The following is an 18,158-nucleotide window of genomic DNA, read 5'->3' as shown; positions in this document are numbered from 1 at the left end:
CCATATTTAAGAACAGACACAGTAGAGGGCTTTCCTGGTGGCTCAGTGGTAAACAATCTGCTTGCCCATGCAGGAGACACAGGTTCAATCCCTGATCAGGGAAGATCCCACAAGCAGCGGAGCAACAAAACTCGTGCCCAACTATTAAGCTTGTGCTCTAGAGCCCGTGCTCTAAAAGAAGCCACCACAATGAGAAGAAGCCAGTGCACTGCAACCAGACCCATGGACTGTAGCCCACCAGGCTCTTCTGTCCATGAGATTTTCCAGGCAAGAATACTGGAGTGGGTTGCCATTTCCTTCTCCAGAGAATCTTCCCAACCCAGGTCTCCTGCCCTGCAGGGAGACTCTTTACCAACTGAGTTATCAGAGAAGTCCATAGAGTAGCTTGGCTCCCCTGTAACTAGAGAAAAGTTCTTGAAGCAATGAAGACCCAGCATAGCCAAAAGAAGAAAACATACACTGTAGATATTTTAATGAAAGCAATGGTCCTGCCATTCTTTATTTCTCACAATAATACATATTTACAGAAGAAAAAGAATTGAACATTTTAAATTCTGATCATTATACAGATTTTTTGCAGTTGAATAAAAGGATGAATCTCTTAGTGACCTTTAAAAGTAACTTCAATGCTAATCGAAGGTACTAATTATATGTTAAACATGTTTAATAACTGTTGTTAAGCTTACTTGAAAACACAAGACATTTAGCACCCAGTAAAAGTAATAAAGCAATATCATTTGAGCTAAGACCTTTTAAGAGATCTGACTTAGAAGTATCTTCATCATAGACTCGCAATCCAATTTCTCAACATACATTTTAGAAACTTGGGAGAAAAAACACGTTAAAGGAAAATCTCCATAGCTTTTTGTAGGATTTGAAGACTTTAGCCTTTTAAGAATCACATGTGAATCAGTTTTTCCCTCAAAAGGCCTTGAAACATTGGCATCTTGAGGTGCTATTTAAAAAAAAAAAGGAACAAGATTTTTTGTTATTAATCAAAAGCTTCAAATACTGGTTTTCACTTTTTTAAAACAATGTATTATAAATTTTTTTAATAAAAGGTTAAAGGCACAGTGAAACAATGAATAAGAGTTGCACTTCACTATTTTAAAACTCAAAATAATGCAAAAGATAAAATAATTTCGGTGGCCAGCACCTCATTTGTCCTGTAGGGGGCAAACTTCGGAAGATAGTGAAGGACAGGGAAGCCTGGAGAGCTGCACTCCATGGGGTGGCAGAGTCAGACGTAAACCAGCGGCTGAACAAGGGGGTAAACTTATCATAAGAGGAACCAAGAGACAGGATGCAGAATTGCTGTACTGAGGTTTAACAGTGGCAGGTGACTTAAAGCTTTACTCACAATACAGTTTTTAAGTTTGGAAGTTTTTTCATGTTTCACAGATTTAAGGATAACTTTGTATTGCTCAGAATTAACCAAAATTTACTTTCTGGTTAGTAAGTACTAATACTCGGAAATATATTCTTTTATTTTTCAAGAATGAGATTTTTCAATCTAATGATTATCTCTGGGAAGTTCCTCTCCTTTTGTCTTTGTTGCCCAATAGGTTTTGCTTTATTGGATAACCCATCCAAACTGCAGGAAGAGAGGTCGTGAAACTTCAAATCTGTTGTCAGTTAGCAGCTGTGAAAAGCAAGCTTGAAGCCAGTATCTAAAACAGGAGGAAGTGACTTCCCTGGCGGTGGCTAAGACTCTGCTCTCAATGCAGAGGGCCCAGGTTTGATCCTTGGTCAGGGAGCTAGATCCCACATTCTGCAACTAAGAGTTCAAATGTTGCAACTAGAGAGTCTTTGTGCTGCAGCTAAGACCCAGTGCAGCCAAATAAGCTAAAGGAAAAGAGCAAAAGGGAGGAAAGAAGGCCTGTAGATTTCATCCAGGTTTATGCTTTTCTCATCATCTTGTTGTGGATGGCAGAACAGTAAACAAGGTTTTGAAGAAGTAATGGAAAATTTACTACAGAAAATTTAGGGGAACGTGACTATGACTACATTTATGCATAAGGAACAAAGAAGTTTATAAACAATTACAATTAAGAAACTAACTATAATCAAATAATGTTTTATCCTCATGAGTTGAAATCACTAGTCTTTATAACTTCTTTGCTTGCTTTCAAGATGGAAATACTCCATATCCAGACTTGTTGTTAAAGAGCCAAATATGAAAAATGGAACCATGAAAGGAGTGCTGGCAAGAACTAAGCATATAGTTACTTGAAGAACTAAAGACTAGATGGAGGGTAGAAGGGAGAGAGTATTATAGATTACACCAGTATATTCTGAGGGTTTTTTTTTGGCTGTGCCATGTGGCTTATGGGATTTTAGTTTCCCAAACAGGAATTGAACAAGGGTCCCTGGCAGTGGAAGCACAGAATCCTAAGCACTGGACCACCAGAGAATTGCCTGAAAACGTTGATATCATACAACTTTATTTATTTGTTTTTTAGTACAACTTAAAAAAATAGGAGATTGGGGAGAACAAATGAAAAACATTTTTAATTGTTCCAGCTATCATAATGGTGGTGGTTTATTAGTATTATTATTTTGAGACTGTTGCATTTGTAAGGCAGTTGAAGAAAACAAATAATTGTGGGATATTGCTATGTCCTTGAAAACCTGGACTCTCAGTACAGAAAAATAAAAGACACAACTGTAATAGAAAGGATTAGGCAAAAACCTTGCAGTACTTAATTTGATTTGGAAATATCAAAATAACTCATAAAATGTTCTATCTTAGAGAAAAAAAGGTATTTCTTAGCTCTCTCCTAGAAACAATAACCAATCTAGCCACAACAAATCTTACAGTCCCAAAATATGGTTTTGAAGCACTGTTTCTCACTGAAGGAACCAGGCTTCTTAAGAGAAATGGCCAATTCCAGATCTGGTGCAAAAATATACAAGTTGAGCCTGGAGACTTGTCACAGGAGACTACAGGAAGCCATTAAAGACTGCAAGAGTAGTGTCGAAAGGACTCAGAGTCAACTTGATAAGGCTCCCAATGACCAAAAACAGGACAATTTGAGCTTTAATAGGGCAATACTCAACATGGATTAAAGTCCATCAAGTATGTTTAAATCTATGAGTTCACTACACTTAAAAAAGTGATGTACAGAAGATGATAGAAAATAAGTTTATAAGCCTGAAAATTGATAAATCAGGAGAATTCAAGTATTTATTTTTCTTTTCCTCTATGAACTTGACCACTGGTTAACCAAACAGTAGACGGGGGAACATCTCTTTATATATAAAAATGTTCCAACTAATAAATGAAAAAGAAATGACAGAAACTCTAACCCACAACAAATCAGTGGATCTAGCATATTCATTTCAGCTGACATCAGAAAAAGAGCAAACCAGACATTCTCTGCCCTCTGTTGAAATAATACACCATGATCTATATAGTCTGGTCAAAAGGTTGAACCTGAGTCTGCTCAAACCTCTGGATCCATGTATCATATCCAGATGACAGAAGAACATGCTCAATTGATCCATGAGTATGCTATTAACAAAATACAGATAGTTGGGTATGTATAAGACCAGGTTCTTCAACAGATAAATATTAAGGGAAAGAAAGAAGGGGGAACCCATAGATTAAAAAGAGACATTAAGAGATATAGCTAACAAAGCAATTTTAAGTGAGTAAGATTAAAAGCTAGCATAGAGATACAGACTTGGGGGATAAACTAAGAAATATAAGGAAGTGAGTACTGTTAAAATCAATGTAGTGATTACTTCTGTGGGGCTGGGGAAGTGGGTTGTTAACTTTGACAGGACACACAGAGGACATCCAAGGTGACTGGCAGAGTTCTAAAAGATTGTTTTCTTACAATAATGAAATAAGCTATACATCTTCTGTTTGGTTTTCAGTATTTGTTTAATTTTTCTAAAAGATAAAACTAAGAAAAAAAAAATCAAAGCCCTTAGGATTTTCCACTAAAAATTATGGATGGGAATACTTCTGCTATAAATCTCGGCTGATGGTTCTTAAGAAGTTGCCTATATTATAGAAATATTTCTAAATAATAAGCTACAAATATTTGAAAAATATAATATTAAATTCTTATATGTGCATAGTTATAAAAAGTCAAAGCACTAAGTATACATTCCTAACATGAAATTACAGTATTGTTACAGTATTATGTTATAGATTTGGTTAAATGATCATTGTTGACTTCCAAAATTTTCCTTTCCTACTCCCATGCAAGGTTATTGGTGTCATTCTATTAGTTGTTAGAACATGAGCACTGGAACAGATCTCACATTTCCTTGAGTATCCACACTTTGTTTCACTCTCCATAGGACAAAGATTAATTATCTTGTCCAATCATAAGAGTAGTTATCAGTATGTAACATTACACACAACGTCATCCGATTTGTAAATAAAGATCCTTCACCCACATACTCAGCCTTATATTCTCTTTCATCTATTAATGGCAGATGGAGACTTTTTTGCTGTTAAGTGTCTCAGAAACTCAAGAACATAAAACAGACCTAAGTCATCAAAGTGAAAGCAGTTTTAAAATGCAATACAACAATAAACAGGGACAAACATATAATGTGTTGTACTCTTTTCTGCTCAGACATTGACAGCTTCCCTACAATTTTTCAAGCAGCATCTTAAAAAAAATGGTGCAATCGTATGATATCCTCTTTTCTTTTAATACAGTTATGCGGTATTCGAGTGATTCACGTATTCCAGAAGTGACCGGTCTAAGACCCTTTGGATAAGAGCTTCCTCAATTATATTGAAATCCTACAATAAAGAAAAAAAATTAGAAACATACAGTCAGACATGACAGTTTTCAGCAACTGGCAGACAAATGTTAAGACAATGCCTCATTTTGCCAAGTAAAGCCCTAAATTCAATCCCCAGGTTTCCATACACACACACACAAAAACTCACAGAACCCAAGACTTTTACTCTGGGGCTTGTGCATTTTCTATTTCATTTTCACTGTCTATCAGTTAACTAGCTATCATTATTAATAAAATAATCTTGATCTGGAATTTAAAGTTTTTTTATCTGATCTAACTATAATATTTTTAGCCAATATTACAAGTCTGGGTCAGAGTGCTATGCTCCACATAAACATATAATATAGAGTGAAGTTAACACACTCTCATATGATTCACCATTCCCAGCAGTACTACTGAATATCTAGTTCTGAAAGAAAAAACTGTTGGAAACAAAACGCTCTTTCTCCTTGCCTCCTTAGGTCAAAACTGAACTCAAAACTTTAGGTCAGCACATTCTCTAAGTAAAACAAAAACTAAGAGCCCCATCTTCTGCAACCCATCTCCTCTTCACCAGTAAACTAAGAAAAGAAAATCTTTATTGGAAGTTCACTCTAAAACACAAAAGCAAACAAATAAAGCCCACAAGAAAGTCATAAAACAGAGCAGAGCACAATATTTGGACTTAATGCCAGGTTGCTGTTCAGTAGGTAAGTCATGTCCAACTCTTTGCAACCCCATGGACGACAGCATGCCTGGCTTTCCTGTCCTTCACTATCTCCTGGAGTCTGCTCAAACTCATGTCCATTGAGTTGGTGATGCCATCCAACCATTTCATCCTCTGTCTCCCTTTCTCCTCCTGCCTTCCATCTTTCCCAGCATCAGGGTCTTTTTCAATGCCAGGTTGTTCTGAGGCAATTTATTAACTTTTGAGCATCAGATACTTCATAGCTAAGTAAGGATAATCATAAAGTATGTATTTCACAGAAGTTGCTATAAGGAATGAAATGAGACAACTTGCATAAAATGCCTAGCATAGTAGTTGGTAGTTGAGAAAACACAAAAATCAAAACAAAGAACACTGTTTTGACCTCACTTCCACATCCAAGAATGTGATTTTGAGGGGGTGGAGAGTATTCTCACCAAGGTGACCTCTTCCTGGCCAGCCCCAGGTCATACTGTAAATGATCTTGAAGAGAATGGACTGAACAATGAAGAGTCAGAACAGGTATGGAACCAACCTGGCTTTTAGAACATCTCATGGAGCTACGATAAATAGAGGAGCCCCTACGTTTTATGAAAAATGATGACATGTGGCTCTCATGAGGGCTTGTGTGCCTTAGTGGACAGAAAAGACATTATTTGAGAGATGGAGGAGAGATTATGAAGCCTGTGGTGTGGTCTGTTCATTCTTCAAGTGGTCCTAATATTTCCGTTTAATCTCTCCCCATCTCCAGTTTGCCTAACATCCATGCCCAACCTGAGTAAATCGCTTGACATGCATCATCTCATTTAATCCCCATGAGAGCGTTTGGAAACAGTATGTACTTTGCTTAGTCCTCACTTTAACAAATGAACAAACAGAGGCTCCAAAGTTAAATACATTGCCCAAGGTCACAAGTTGTGACAGGACTGTTACTGAAACCCAGCTTCCTTGTGTTGAATCTGGATAATCATCCTGGGCACATCAGAATGCATGGAGAAAATTTCCAAATGATAGCCTTCAACAATTATTAAATTCCATTTAAACTGCATAAAAAGAAAATAGTCAAAATCATGTAAAAATTATATGCAAATTCAAACTTAACTCTTAACATTTCATGTATTTCAATAGACGTAACAATAAAATGTACCATTTTAGAACATGGCTATGAATGTCCCCATGATAAGCAATCCCATTTGCTGAAAGGGACTCATGGAACAATGCATCACTCTCACAGGAAAATGCATGGACCAAAGCAGAACAAAAGCTATGCTAAATGCAAAAAGGCAAAATGGCTGTCTGAGGAGGCCTTACAAATAGCTGAGAAAAGAAGAGAAGCAAAAAGCAAAGGAGAAAAGGAACAACATAAGCATCTGAATGCAGAGTTCCAAAGAATAGCAAGGAGAGATAAGAAAACCTTCCTCAGCAATCAGTGCAAAGAAATAGAGGACAAGAACAGAATGGGAAAGACTAGAGATCTCTTCAAGAAAATTAGAGATACCAAGGGAACATTTCATGCAAAGATAGGCTTGATAAAGGAGAGAAATGGTATGGACCTAACAGAAGCAGAAGATATTAAGAAGAGGTGGCAAGAATACACAGAAGAACTGTACAAAAAAGATCTTCACAACCAAGATAATCACGATGGTGTGATCACTCACCTAGAGCCAGACATCCTGGAATGTGAAGTCAAGTGTGCCTTAGAAAGCATCACTATGAACAAAGCTAGTGGAGGTGATGGAATTCCAGTTGAGCTGTTTCAAATCCTGAAAGATGATGCTGTGAAAGTGCTGCACTCAATATGCCAGCAAATTTGGAAAACTCAGCAGTGGCCACAGGACTGGAAAAGGTCAGTTTTCATTCCAATTCCAAAGAAACGCAATGCCAAAGAATGCTCAAACTACCGCATACTTGCACTCATCTCACACGCTAGTAAAGTAATGCTCAAAATTCTCCAAGCCAGGCTTCAGCAATATGTGAACCATAAACTTCCAGATGTTCAAGCTGGTTTTAGAAAAGGCAGAGGAACCAGAGATCAAATTGCCAACATCTGCTGGATCATGGAAAAAGCAAGAGAGTTCCAGAAACACATCTATTTCTGCTTTATTGACTATGCCAAAGCCTTTGACTGTGTGGATCACAATAAACTGTGGGAAATTCTGAAAGAGATGGGAATACCAGACCACCTGACTTGCCTCTTGAGAAACCTATATGCAGGTCAGGGAGCAACAGTTAGAACTGGACATGGAACAACAGACTGGTTCCAAATAGGAAAAGGAGTACATCAAGGATGTATATTGTCACCCTGCTTATTTAACTTCTATGCAGAGTACATCATGAGAAATGCTGGGCTGGAAGAAGCACAAGCTGGAATCAAGATTGCCTGGAGAAATATCAATAACCTCAGATATGCAGATGACACCACCCTATGGCAGAAAGTGAAGAGGAACTAAAAAGCCTCTTGATGAAAGTGAAAGAGGAAAGTGAAAAAGTTGGCTTAAAGCTCAACATTCAGAAAACGAAGATCATGGCATCTGATCCCATCACTTCATGGGAAATAGATGGGGAAACAGTGGAAACAGTGTCAGACTTTATTTTGGGGGGCTCCAAAATCACTGCAGATGGTGATTGCAGCCATGAAATTAAAAGATGCTTACTCCTTGGAAGAAAAGTTATGACCAACCTAGATAGCATATTAAAAAGCAGAGACATTGCTTTGCCAACAAAGGTCTGTCTAGTCAAGGCTATGGCTTTTCCAGTAGTCATGTATGGATGTGAGAGTTGGACTGTGAAGAAAGCTGAGTGCTGAAGAATTGATGCTTTGAACTGTGGTGTTGGAGAAGACTCTTGAGAGTCCCTTGGACTGCAAGGAGATCCAACCAGTCCATTCTAAAGGAGATCAGTCCTGGGTGTTCTTTGGAAGGAACGATGCTAAAGCTGAAATTCCAGTACTTTGGCCACCTCATGCGAAGAGTTGACTCATTGGAAAAGACTCTGATACTGGGAAGAATTGGGGGCAGGAGGAGAAGGGGACGACAGAGGATGAGATGGCTGGATGGCATCACCGACTCGATGGACATGAGTTTGAGTGAACTCCGGAAATTGGTGATGGACAGGGAGGCCTGGCGTGCTGCGATTCATGGGTGTTGCGAAGAGTCGAACACGACGGAGCGACTGAACTGAAGTGAATCTTTAGCTTGTTTTATCATTTCTGATAATGGGAAATTGAGTCATAAGTATCAGAACTATCCATACTATATCAGATTTTTCTTTCATCTTAAAAAAAATTCTGACTATAATGAGAATGGCTATGAGTTGGCCATTATTAATGGGTAGCTGATCAGTATACAGAGGTTCATTATATAATTCTGTCTACTTCTGTATATGTCTAAAATTTGTTCATAATAATTTAAGTCGAAAACATTAAATAAACATGTTTTGTATTTTATAAAATTTAAATTAAAAATAGAGCCCATGTTTCTTACTACATTGATAATGTTGTATCTGTTATTGGCCATTCAGTGTATTATAAAATGAGTGCAAATTCTCTGAGCCATTTCATTACTGATATGATCTTCTCTCAGTTAATATGTTTTTAACTTCATAAAAATTATAACTATTTAGTGGGCAGCATTCGGAGAAGGCAATGGCAACCCACTCTAGTACTCTTGTCTGGAAAATCCCATGGATGGAGAAGCCTGGTAGGCTGCATTCCATGGGGTAGTGAAGAGTTTGGCACTACTGAGCAACTTCACTTTCACTTTTCACTTTCATGCATTGGAGAAGGAAATGGCAACGCACTCCAGTATTCTTGCCTGGAGAATCCCAGGGATGGGGGAGCCTAGTGGGCTGCCGTCTATGGGGTCACACAGAGTTGGACATGACTGAAGCGACTTAGCAGCAGCAGCAGCAGTGGGAGGCACTAAAGTAGAAATTAAAATAACTGGAAAGTGAAGTCTGGGTCTTTATACAATGGCTAATTATTTACATCACAAAGAAAATGATTTTGTCTAAAGCAGTAACTACTCTTAAAGTAGTTATATAAAATATATATATTTATAGTATATATATATATTTATAAAACACAATTTATAAAACACTGTTTTTATGTTTCCTCTTTAATACTAATACTTAACACTGCAGCTATATATGCATTTTTCCTCTATAATCTTATAGTAAGACTTCTTATATTAAGAACGGTAAGCTTAATTCAGCATAAAAACACAATGTAGAAGAAAATATACTTACTAAGAAATCATCATAAAACAAAGTGTGACTGACTTGCAAATGTCTTATTAAGCTGCCATTGAAGCTGCTTCGATTCTCATTAGGTACTAAACGGCAAAGCGGACAGAACTGGAAATAAACAATATCAAGAGTTCAAGAAAGAATTTTAAATAATCATTAGTGTCAGCGATAAAAAATTAAATAACCATTCAACAAAGTTAATTTTAATTTTATGAATCTATTGGCCATACCTTGGTATTATGTTTTAGAATTATATAACTATTAAAGCAATATAAACAAATAAAATTGCACTTCTTTCTTCATACACATTTCTTGTATATAAAGAGTATAACTATTTGTTTCATACTTACCGCTTTATTATTTAAATAATATTACAGTCAGGAGGTGTGCCATAATTTAATTAGTTACCTACCTCTTGCAATACTAAAGTTTTCTTAGGTATGTGGATATTTTGCTATTACAAATTACATTATCTACATTGATATTGTTATTACAAATTATATTATCTATAGTTATATATCAAATTACATTTTTGAGGGGATTATTTTCTTAGGATAAATGACTATAAATGGAGATTAGAAGGTCAAAGTTATGAACATTCATGGTTCATAATATACACTATATATGATACATGGTTATAGTTTTATATTACCACCAGCAATATAGATTATAATATACCAGCATCAGATATTAGTATTTACACATATTTTCCTAATTTAATAGCCGTGAATGGCCATCTACAAAACCTTCTCATTTTGAAATATTTATAAGCTCAAAAGAAATGGCAAAATAATGCAGAGACGTACATGTCACCATCACCCAGCTTCCCCAAAATGTTACTTCTTACATAACTATGGCATATTATCAAAACCAGGAAATTGGCAATTAACTAGACAACATCTGACTTAGATTTCACCAGCTTTTACATGAACTCATTTTCTGTGGTGTGTATATATATTCTATGAAATTTTATCACACATATAGTCATATAACTACCAACACAATCAAGAAACAGAACTGCTCTCTCACTACAAGAAACTCCCTTGTACAGTGACTTCCCTGGTGGCTCAGAGGTTAAAGCATCTGCCTCCAATGAGGGAGACCCGGGTTCAATCCCTGGGTCGGGAAGATCCCCTAGAGAAGGAAATGGCAATCCACTCCAGTATTCTTGCCTGGAGAATCCCATGGACGGAGAAGCCTAGTAGGTTACAGTCCATGGGGTCCCAAAGAGTTGGACACAACTGAGCGACTTCACCTTCACCTTCACTATCCCTTAACTTCTCTCCTGAACCCTGGCAACCATGGATTTGTTCTCTAGATCGGCCTTTTTTTTTTTCTCTTTGCCTCACTGCCTGGCATGCAGGATCTTAGCTTTCTACCAGTATCCAGAGCGCACCCCTTGCAGTAAGCTGAGTCTTAACCACTGGACCCCTAGAGAAGTCCCACAAATGGATACTACTCTTAGCACCTAAGCAGATACTTCCAATACAGCATAGCAAGTGCTGAACAAGATCTGAACAGACAACTGTTCAAGACTGATAAGGGAATCATTACTTTTTTTTCTGAGAAGTCAGGAAAGGATTCAGCCAAGTTGCACACAGCTGGTATGAATCTTGAAGAACAAGTCAGCCATAGCAAAGAGAAGCACCACAGGCAGGGAAAGCAAAGTGGAAAAAGGCAGGAAACCCTAAAAGGATCGGGCCTGCTTAGGCAATGGGAAAATGCTCAGTGAAGCTGGAGACAGGGCATGTTGGGGGCAGCTGGGGGAGGAGAGTTTGGAATAGTAACTTGGAACCAGCACTAATCGACATACACTCTTCTGAGCAGCTCATGTGATTTCTGTTCTCCCCATATCGAGTCAGAGGAACAGAGATGACTAAGCCTTGGTCCCATGATTAAGGAGCTTTGAGCCCAGTGGACGGGAAATCTACAGAAAACCTGGAATTTCAAGCAAAGTAGTTTTTCTTTTCAGTCTGATGTTAAGAGAACTAGTGGAGGCGTCAGACTTCAGCAGTATAGACAATTTAGTTGTGTGACTGAAGAGACTTTCACCAGAAAGACACTACAAAACAATGGGTGACAGTCTATACTACTTCAAAAATTTCTTCTGTTTCTTGAATTGGGGAATTTGACATAAGGAAGGAGAGGGTAAGAATAGGAAAGGGAAAGAAATGGTAAAGTGAGATACTGATGATCATGACCTAAGTACTTAAGTGTTCACCTACACTCTCCGTAAGGTTGTTGTTGTTTAGTTGCTTGATTGTGTCTGACTCTTTGCAACCCCATGGACTGCAGCACTCCAGGCTTCCCTGTCCTTCACCATCACCTGGAGCTTGCTCAAACTCATGTCCATTGAGTCAGTGATGCCATCCAGCCATCTCATCTTCTGTCAACTCCTTCTCCTCCTGCTTTCAATTTTTCCCAGCATCAGAGTCTTTTCTAATGAGTCAGCTCTTCACATCAGGTAATCCAAGTATTGGAGCCCCAGCTTCAGCATCAGTCCTTCCAATGAATATTCAGAACTGATTTTCTTTAGGATTGACTGGTTTGATCTCCTTGCAGTCCAAGAGACTCTCAAGAGTCTTCTCCAACACCACAGTTCAAAAGCATCAATCCTTCAGTGCTCAGCCTTCTTTATGGACCAACTCTCACATCCATACATGACTGCTGGAAAAACCACAGCTCTGACTGTACAGACCTTTGTTGGCAAAGTAATCTCTCTGCTTTTTAATATGCTGTCTAGATTTGTCATAGCTTATATTCCAAGGAGCAAATGTCTCTTAATTTGATGGCTGCAGTCACCATCTGCAGTGATTTTGGAGCCCAAGAAAATAGAGTCTATCACTGTTTCCACTGTTTCCCCATCTATTTACCATGAAGTGATAGGACCAGATGCCATGATCTTCATTTTCTGAATGCTGAGTTTTAAGTCAACGTTTTCACTCTCTTCTTTCACTTTCATCAAGAGGCTCTTTAGTTCCTCTTCACTTTCTGCATAAGGGTGGTCATATGCATATCTGAGATTATTGGTATTTCTTCTGGCAGTCTTGATTCCAGCTTGTGCTTCATCCAGTCTCGCATTTCACACAATGTACTCTGCATAGAAGTTAAATAAGCAGGGTGACAATATACAGACTTGACGTACTCCTTTCCCAATTTGTAACCAGTCCTTTGTTCCATGTCTAGTTCTAACTGTTGCTTCTTTACCTGCATACAGATTTCTCAGGAGGCAGGTCAAGTGGTCTAGTATTCCCATCTCTTGAAGAATTTTCCAGTTTGTTGTGATCCACAGTCAAAGGCATAGCCAATGAAGCAGAAATAGATATTTTTCTGGAACTCTCTTGCTTTTTCCATGATCCAGTGGATGTTGGCAATTTGATCTCTGGTTCCTCTGCCTTTTCTAAATCCAGCCTGAACATTTGGAAGTTCTTGGTAAATGTACTGTTGAAGCCTGACTTGGAGAATTTTGAGCATTATTTTGCTAGCATAATAAATGAGTACAATTGTGTGGTAGTTTGAGCATTCTTTGGCATTGCCTTTCTTTGGGATTGGAATGAAAAGTGACCTTTTCCAGCCCTGTGGCCACTGCTGAGTTTTCCAAATTTGCTGGCATATTGATTGCAGGACTTCCACAGCATCATCTTTTAGGATGTGAAATAGCTCAGCTGAATACAATCACCTCCACTAGCTTTGTTCGTAGTGATGCTTCCTAAGGCCCACTTGACTTCGCATTTCAGGATGTCTGGCTCTAGGTGAGTGATCACACCATTGTGGTTATCTGGGTCATGAAGATCTTCTTTGTATAGTTCTTCTGTGTATTCTTGCCACCTCTTCTTAATATCTTCTGCTTCTGGTAGGTCCATACCATTTCTGTCCTTTACTGTGCCCATCTTTGCATGAAATATTCCCTTGCTACCTCTAATTTTCTTGAAGAGATCTCTAGTCTTTCCAATCTGTTGTTTTCCTCTATTTCTTTGCATTGATCACTGAAGAAGGCTTTCTTATCTCTCCTTGCAATTCTTTGGAACTCTGCATTCATATGGGTATATCTTTCGTTTTCTCCTTTGTCTTTCACTTCTCTTCTTTTCTCTTGTAAAGCCTCCTTACAAGAGAGGAGGCTATTTGTAAGGCTACTTGTAAGGCCTGGTCAGACAACCATTGCCAATTTCCTAATGTCAGCTCATCCTTTACTATCTCTCTTTATTCAGATATGCTCCCAGACCATACTACTATTCAGTTCAGTTCAGTCGCTCAGTCGTGTCCAACTCTTTGCGACCCCATGAATCGCAGCACACCAGGCCTCCCTGTCCATCACCAACTCCCAGAGTTCACTCAAACTCACGTCCATAGAGTCGGTGATGCCATACAACCATCTCATCCTCTGTCATCCCCTTCTCCTCCTGCCCCCAATCCCTCCCAGCATCAGAGTCTTTTCCAGTGAATCAACTCTTTGCATAAGGTGGACAAAGTACTGGAGTTTCAGCTTTAGCATCATTCCTTCTAAAGAACACCCAGGGCTGATCTCCTTTAGAATGAACTGGTTGGATCTCCTTGCAGTCCAAGGGACTCTCAAGAGTCTTCTCCAACACCACAGTTCAAAAGCATCAGTTCTTCAGCACTCAGCTTTCTTCACAGTCAACTCTCACATCCATACATGACCACTGGAAAAACCATAGCCTTGACTAGATGGACCTTTGTTGGCAAAGTAATGTCTGCTTTTTAATATGTTATCTAGGTTGGTCCTAACTTTTCTTCCAAGGAGTAAGCGTCTTTTAATTTCATGGCTGCAGTCACCATCTGCAGTGATTTTGGAGTCCCCCAAAATAAAGTCTGACACTGTTTCCACTGTTTCCCCATCTATTTCCCATGAAGTGATGGGCCCAGATGCCATCCATGGTCTTTGTTTTCTGAATGTTGAGCTTTAAGCCAACTTTTTCACTCTCCACTTTCACTTTCACCAAGAGGCTTTTTAGTTCCTCTTCACTTTCTGCCATAAGGGTGGTATCATCTGCATATCTGAGGTTATTGATATTTCTCCAGGCAATCTTGATTCCAGCTTGTGCTTCTTGCAGGCCAACAATTTTACAGCATACATCAAAAGATACTGGCCTCAAAAAAATAGATTCATAGATAACAACTTACTGGTTACTAGTGGGGAGAAGGAAGTGGGGAGGGGCAACATAGAGGTAGGGGATTAAGAGATACAAACTATAATGTATTAAATAAGCTACAAGGATATATTGTATAACACAGGGAATATAGCTAATATTTTATAACTAAATGGGTACAACCTTTACAAGTTGTGAATCACTATATTGTATACCTATACTTGTAACTTATATAACATTGTCCGCCCACTATACTTCAATTTAAAAAAAAAACAGATGTTGGCTTCATCTCAGTATGGACTTGATCTAATGGTAAACGCAATGGGTAAATAACAGCCACCATATTAGAAGCTACCACTAATTTCAGTCTTTTGGAACGTCTGTTATAATGGATACCCAGCTCTGTCTGTGGTTTAGATTAATCCCCATGGCAGCTCAGTCAATTGAAGAACACTTTTTATATAATGGTAAATACCATTTGAGGAAGAAATTAAAGATAACCGAATCCAATACCAAAAGAAAAGAGTCATGAATGAAAATAATTATGGGCAAATCTTCCACCAAAATTAAGGTACCAGATTGAACACCTAATAATAGGAGTTTGGAAGCAAATCTAATGAAGATTTTCTTCCTTCCAAAACATTTATGCATGTACGTTCCCACTGCTCCATAAAGCTATAGATATTCTGAATACCCACGGAAATAAACTGCTGTGGGGATTAGGGCTCAGCTTCTGTCAATACAGTTTTTAATTTCAAACCAAATGAAGTCCCGTCCCTTCTCACAAGGAATGAATCTCAGGATCAAGGCAGAAAATAAAACTACCTTTGAACTTGGGTGGGTGGAACTATGATTTTTACAATATCCTATTTTTCATATCACTATATCCTACTGTAGCTAGGTTTTCCACCAAGAGGTGGGCCTGCAATGTTGAACAAAGAAATTATTAATAAGTTCTATGGCTTCATGAACCTATTAATTTGGAGGGAGAGACAGACACAAAATAAACACACAACATACAACTGTGATAAATGGAAAAAAAAAGCAAGAGCTGAAAATAATTTTGGTGTCAGGGAACTGAGATTTAACCAACCACTGAAAGAAAACACTGGACAAAGAGGATAGCCAGAAAGTGGGGTTCTTGCTGAAATATCTTCCCTTAATATGATAAAATACTAAATTTCTCTCGAGTGGTCTCATAGTTTAATCTGAAGCATGCTGTATCATTTGCCTCTTTTAAGTCTAATATTACATAGATATACTTTAAAAAATGCAGCAGAATATAGTTAATTACTGTATTATGAAAGGACTTGTTGAAACTTCTTGATATTTTTAACCTACTACCCTAGTTTGCTTGAGCAACTCAGAAACAAAGGATTAGTTGCTTGTGGCTTGATTTTTGAATTATCTAATTCTATCTGGAAGGCAGAATCCTTTGCTCAAATCTCTGTCTAGAGACTACTTATATCTGTTAAGTCAGATGACATCACTGACCTTATCTGCAGGCAAACCTAGCAATTCAGTCCTTTAAAGCAGTAATTCCTCACTACATTCCATGCCAATCCAGAGGCAGTCTTGGACTCAACCCTCCTTGTCCAAGGACTTCCTTGAGGTATTTTCACATATGTGTCCCCATTAGTGCTGCCTAAATGCTGCCACAGGATCTGCCTCCAGCCTTTTCATAACCACAGGCTTAATCTGACTTCTAGTGGCAAAGTGAAAGTCACTCAGTCGTGTCCGACTCTTTGGGACCCCATGTGCGATAGCCTACCAGGCTCCTCCAAGCAAGAATACTGGAGTCGGTTGCCATTCCCTTCTCCAGGGGATTTTGCCGATCCAGGGATCAAACCTTCATGTCCCAACTGCAAGCAGATTCTTTACTGTCTGAGCCACCAGGGAGTGGGGTTTGTCTGAAGCTTGTACACTCAAGCATGAAACACTAACAGAGGAAACCTGAAGATATTCTGTTCCAGTAACCACTTTTACACAGCCCTAGTGTTTTATAGCACCATGACTTTTCTGAACAATCTGCTCCTGCCTTAAGCCAAGACAGCATCCTTCCCAGCTTGGGTTCCCCAACTGTGAGAGTACGCAGCTTCCTCTAGGAAATCTGCTCTAGCCTTGATTTGATATGGCTGCAAACATCACCCAGTACCCAAGCATCACCACCTGATTCTTTTACTACCTGGCAATGCGGGATACCTGGGTTCAGTCCCTGGGTTGGGAAGATCCCCTGGAGAAGGGAACGGCTACCCACTCCAGTATTCTGGCCTGGAGAATTTTATGGACTGTATAGTCCATGGGGTCCACAAAGAGTTGGACACAACTGAGTGACTTTCACTTAGGCTTTTTAACTACTAAATTCCACAGGCAATCTGACCCCATGATTCCTGATTTATTTCTGTCCTTATGGCAGTTTTCTTCAGTGACTTCTATGACCTCTAAATAATAGAAGACCCAGCTTCCACAGGCGACCTTCAATCTGATGGCCAAACTGAGCAGCACATGGACAGGATTTCTGCTGGAAATGTACCAATGGATACATCCAGTACTAATGGATAGACATGTAAGGTGCCTGCCCTGGATGGATGCTATAGTGCTGCCTATGGTCCAGAATGCCTAGTGTTCCTCCAGTCAGACCAGCACCTGGGTACTACTAGTCACGGCTCAGGCTGAGTTGATGATATCTCCTTCATAGGGTTGCTAGGAGAAGTTAAAGAGGCACTCGGTCAGTTCTGTTCATTCGCTCAGTCATGTCTGACTCTTTTTGACCCCAAGGACTGCAGAATGCCAGGCTTCCCTGTCCATCACCAACTCCCAGAGTGTATTCATGTCCATCAAGTTGGTGATGCCATCCAACCATCTCATCCGCTGTCGTCCCCTTCTCCTCCTGCCTTCAATCTTTCCCAGCATCAGGGTCTTTGGCACTCAGCTTTCTTTATAGTCCAAATCACATCCATACATGACTACTAGAAAAACCATAGCCTTGACTAGACGGACCTTTGTTGGCAAAGTACTGTCTGTGCTTTTTAATATACTGTCTAGGTTAATCATAGCTTTTCTTCCAAGGAGCAAGTGTCTTTTAATTTCATGGCTGCAGTCAACATCTGCAGTGATTCTGGAGCCCCCTAAAATAAAGTCTACCACTGTTTCCATTGTTTCCCCATCCATTTGCCATGAAGTGATGGGACTGGATGCCATGATCTTAGTTTTCTGAATGTTGAGTTTTAAGCCAACTTTTTCACTCTCCTCTTTCACTTTCATCAAGAGGCTCTTGTAGAGTCTTCTCTTGTGTTGTTGGACAGTGTGTTTGCTATGACCAGTGTGTTCTCTTAGCAAAAGTCTGTTAG

General features: G+C 38.9%; 1 protein-coding gene across 1 annotated transcript in view; it reads right to left on the bottom strand.

The window, feature by feature from the left end:
- Positions 1-466: 466 nt before the first annotated feature.
- RNF125 (ring finger protein 125) overlaps positions 467-18,158 on the bottom strand; it is a 47,239-nt gene continuing 29,547 nt past the window's right edge. The window contains exons 5-6 of the mRNA XM_040264804.1: positions 9,701-9,808; positions 467-4,768 (exon numbers count right to left, since the gene is read on the bottom strand). Coding sequence (XP_040120738.1) covers positions 4,682-4,768; positions 9,701-9,808 — 195 coding nt within the window. The 3' untranslated portion in view covers positions 467-4,681. The remainder of the gene's footprint in view (positions 4,769-9,700; positions 9,809-18,158) is intronic.

This window comes from Oryx dammah, unplaced genomic scaffold (genome assembly GCF_014754425.2).
Source record: "Oryx dammah isolate SB20612 unplaced genomic scaffold, SCBI_Odam_1.1 HiC_scaffold_22, whole genome shotgun sequence".
Classification (NCBI taxonomy): Eukaryota; Metazoa; Chordata; class Mammalia; order Artiodactyla; family Bovidae; genus Oryx; species Oryx dammah.
Note: the sequence above shows the minus strand (reverse complement) of the source record. Positions and strands in the feature narration are given on the sequence as shown.